This window comes from Crocodylus porosus, unplaced genomic scaffold (genome assembly GCF_001723895.1).
Source record: "Crocodylus porosus isolate Cpor-Errol unplaced genomic scaffold, CroPor_comp1, whole genome shotgun sequence".
NCBI lineage: Eukaryota > Metazoa > Chordata > Crocodylia > Crocodylidae > Crocodylus > Crocodylus porosus.
In genome coordinates this window covers 54,724,960-54,729,351 of record NW_017728931.1, presented here as the reverse complement: position 1 = coordinate 54,729,351, position 4,392 = coordinate 54,724,960, and the positions used below count along the sequence as shown (strand labels likewise).

The window sequence follows — 4,392 nt, the reverse complement described above, 5'->3', positions numbered from 1 at the left end:
CAGCAGTAATGGTGAACAGGTTCCTCCCTCCAGTGCCTGCTCCCTGCCCTCCCTCCCCTGCTTCAGCCCCCACTCAGGGTCTCCCACTGGTTGGGAGCAGGTGCTGGAAGGAGGAACCTATGCACTGTTGTTGCTGCCCCCAGCTGATGCAGGCACTAGGAAGGGGACCTAGAGTTACGCCTGCCCTGTGCTGCAGGAAAGAGCTGTGCGGGTTGTCTGGTTCAGCTGGGGACAGTGCTGTAGCATGCAGGTTCCTCTCTCTACCACCAGCTCCCTGCCAGTAGGGGACACTGGAAGGGAAAGGGGACAGGGAGAAGGGACTGGAAGGAGGAAACTGTGTGCTACTACCTCCGTCCACAGCTGAGCCAGGCACTCTGAGCAGTGACCTCCATAGCCCGTGGTTGAAGTGGGACAGGAGTGGCTCTGTGACCTTGACCCTGGCCTCAAGCCATCCGGGGGTAGTAGCAGCAGTGTCAGCAGGGGGTGGAGCATTTCCCCTTCCCTGTCCTCCTTTATGCCCCTCACCCCCCAGCTTCACTGCTGATTCACTGATCTGTGCCCTGCTCCCTGATGTCCCCTGTCAACTTGGGGACTCCAGCTCTGCCTCACCCCCATCCTTATGGTCTGAGGGGAGAGTTGAACCCCCTTTAAGGAAATCCTGGATCCACGCAGGTATGTTCTCATCACTGCTACCCTTACATAACCACCCTGTCACTCCCTCTCGTAATTGCCTTGCACCCACTTATTGTCGTAGTCTGGGGGAAATCATAGGGCAACAGGACCTCAAGAGATCCTCCTTTCTACTGGCTCTACAAAGACTCAGAATCAAATATACGTAGACCATAAGCTCTGATGGATGGCCAGTATTGTTTCTATACTTTTATAATACCCCACATGAGAAACTGGATGCTCATGTAACAAATAGGTAGTATTAATAGCTGATGAGGGAGGAGATGGGCCCTCAACACAGAGTCCCTCCTAAGACCTTGGTGAGAATCTCTGATTCAGTTCTGGGACCTCAGGAGCCCAAAGAGGGTAAGAAATGGGAGGGAATTTAAAAAACAAAACTGCTGTAGGGGTAGGAAGTTGTGGCCTAGAAAAGTGAATGAACTATGGATATCTGCACTGGCCTTGCCGTGACTAAGGGAGGCAGGTGGTAATTGCCAACATACATTTGAAGGGTGTGAATAGCAAGTAGAGTTAGGAGATCAAAGATGCTAGGGAAGTTAGGGTACTAGCCTGCTCCCACCCAGAGTACTCACATGCTGATAGGCAAGTAACTTAGACTCCCTGTATCTCAGTTTCCTATCTGTACATTGGGGATAATAGGACTGCTGTGCTTCACAGTTTTTCATGCACTGATCCTCCCAACTGTCCTGTGAAGTACTCCAGTAATGCAGCCATGTTGGTACCCTAGATAGATAGAATCACTGAGGTTTTGAGAGGCATGGGTAGGAGTGATGGGAAACCTTTACTGTTGTCAAGCTCTGCTGGGTGGTGGAGTAGTCTTCCAAGAAAAGCACATGTTGCTTTAAAACAGGGCTGGACAAAGTCCTTGAGAGTCTGGTACAGAGCCCAGGCCACAGGTAATGGCAGGGAAGAGGTAGCGCCTCAAAGTTTTTTTTTTTTCTTGTTTTTGTTCAAGATTTACACAAATCAATGTCAGTTGATTTTTTCAATCCACATTTGGGGTAAGGAGTAGCAGGGTACTAAGTTTTGTTGGTAGAACAGTATATAATGGATTGCCCTGTTACCTCTGCCTCTTCTGAGTCTCTTTTCTCTTCCTTGAGTGAGAGGCTTTTCATGGACATGGCAGACCGCCTGGCAGACGATGGCTGGAAGGAGCTGGGCTATGTGTATGTGAACATCGATGACTGCTGGATGGCAAAGCAGCGGGATGCATCAGGGCAACTGGTCCCAGATCCTGAGAGGTTCCCCAGAGGGATCAAAGCCTTGGCAGATTATGTGAGCATCTGCTTCTGCTGGAAAGTTTGAGCCCAAAGGAGGGGAGAGGAGGACATGCCTTTTCTATCGGCTGCATTTCAGGTCATGTCCTCAAGATGCGAGGTCTGTGACATGGTGCTGAGTGGCTTCAATCCCAAGACATATGGGAGGTGATGGTCTCAAACTATGAGAGCTGGTAAAGTGCCAGCCCCTGGAATTCTTGCTTGCTGTCATGCTCTCTCTCACGCTCACACTTCCCCTCATGAAAACCCAAGGGCTTTCAGTCTCGCTTTCATAGCCTTTCCCCCTCCTGCAGGTGCACTCCCGGGGACTGAAAATGGGCATTTATGGTGACCTTGGCACCTACACGTGTGGTGGCTACCCGGGAACCACACTAGATCGGATTGAACAGGATGCCTTAACCTTTGCACACTGGGGTGTGGACATGCTGAAGCTGGATGGCTGCTACTCATCAGAGGATGAGCAGGCCCAGGGTAATGTCTGTAGTTCTCTGTCTGTCTTTCCATCTCCTCTCCAACTTGCCTAGATTTGGAGTCACACCTCTCACTAAAGGCAGAGAGACTGAGGCAAAGGTCTTCCCCTGTGCTACAGCAGACACCGTCTCAGTCTGTGGGTTATAATCAGTAGGTGCTCTGTGTATCACAGTAAAGGGAGACATGACCACTTTGCTTCTGGTCTCCATCTGTAACGCGTGGCACTGAGAGCTCCACATGCTGCCCTTGGAAACAGGAACACCCTCAAAGGGCTCTGGTGGTACGTTTCAGAACGGATGTGCATAAATGGCTGAGTATGGAGCTGTCCCATGACAAAAGGCTAGCGTTCCCTGCTGTGCTCATGTTGAAGCTTTGTGAGGTCATGTCCTAATGACTTCCATTCTAGGCCTCTGCCTGCTTGGGCTTTTCGAAGATTATCCAAGCCCTCTGAGATGATGAGACTGATGCATGAAATACTTTCTCAGCAAAGGGACTGTACAGAGCAGGGAGTTGTCTTACTGGCCATAAGGTGACACCGCTTTCCTCAGAAATCCTATTAATAGTAGAGTATGAATGTGTTATGGCTTTGTATTTGGGTGAGGAATCTAGACCATGGGGATCATGTTCCAGCCTTGGGATCTGCACACGAGTAGGGAGGGCCTCAAATATTTGATCCTTAAGGAGGCAGCTTTTGTTTTTCTCCTCTGGTGCCCCCTGCTCCTCCCCTTCTGTTTACGAGTCATTTATAATATCTCACAAGAAGTACATATGAAAAGGTTCCTCAGCAAATGTTTTAGTTTTCTCCTGAGGTATAGTATATGGGTTGTAGCTACGGGGTGATGGAGCAATAAGGGAGGCTCTCCTTCAAACACGAATTCATGCAGGGATGTCCAATATCAGAGTAGAGGATCACAAATTTCCCTTCTGGCTTGGAAATCTGTTTATCTAGGTCAGTGCCAGCCATCTCCTTGACTTGCCGGATTTTTTGTCTCTCAAAGGCTACCCTAGAATGACAAAGGCCTTGAATATGACGGGCCGTCCCATTGCCTATTCCTGCAGCTGGCCAGCCTACCGAGGAGGGCTTCCACCCAAGGTAAAGCACAGCATGGCACACACTAGGACTTGTTGGATTTTCCTTGATCAGTGTCCTGCCTTGATTCTCCTGGGAGGGTTTCCATTTGGAGTTATGCAAATCCATACATTATGCCTTTTTTTTCCACCGCTCCCTCACTCCACGTGTCAGGGTGGGCTTGTGGGCACCAGTCTCTGAAAGGGAATGTCAGGTGGGACAGAGCTCACTGTTAAATATTTCATGATACCCAGGTGAGTTTTCCTTGAGCTTGCTTTTACATCATCCCTGATACTGTAGTCCAGGTGTCAGCAGTGTTTTCTGTGGGGGTGGGGAGCCATGAAATTCCCCTGTCACCAAAGTCCCTGGTGTCTGGCTGTGACAGCTTAAATTGCTGACGGGGTGTAGCCCCCTCCTACCCACCTCCCCTGCTGAATGTTGCCAGATCCATGACTCCACAAACCAGAGGCAGAGGCCCTGCAAGTTGCTGACCCCTGCTCTAGTCCTTTACATCGCCCCAAACTGTCCCTATATCCCCACCTGGTGTACAACTTCTGTATTCTCCATCACCTCTGTAGCTCAAAACTGTGTTTATTTAGTTACAGCTCTTTCCTCAAGCTATTTCCCCAGACCATTACCCATTTGCACTTCTCAAAAGACCATTGCATCTGCTATTACCTTTCGGACATTGAAGCTCCCAGAATAGTTCTCCCAGCAGCCCTCCATGATTAAAAAATTTGGTGACTGTGGTGTCGATGCCTACACAGTCAGATGGGTCACAAACTGGCTGGAGGGCTGCACCCAGAGAGTGGTGGTGTGCGGGTCATTTTTGACCTGGAGGAATGTGGGCAGTGGGGTCCCCCAGGGCTCAGTCCTCGGGCCTGC

The 4,392-nt window shown here is 50.1% G+C and overlaps 1 protein-coding gene across 2 annotated transcripts in view; it reads left to right on the top strand.

The window, feature by feature from the left end:
* The window catches only part of NAGA (alpha-N-acetylgalactosaminidase), a 17,717-nt gene that overhangs the window by 8,325 nt on the left and 5,000 nt on the right, over nucleotides 1-4,392 (top strand). For both annotated transcript variants that reach the window (XM_019545046.1, XM_019545047.1), the window contains exons 3-5: nucleotides 1,791-1,965; nucleotides 2,261-2,438; nucleotides 3,437-3,531. In XM_019545046.1, the coding sequence (XP_019400591.1) occupies nucleotides 1,791-1,965; nucleotides 2,261-2,438; nucleotides 3,437-3,531 (448 nt within the window). The remainder of the gene's footprint in view (nucleotides 1-1,790; nucleotides 1,966-2,260; nucleotides 2,439-3,436; nucleotides 3,532-4,392) is intronic.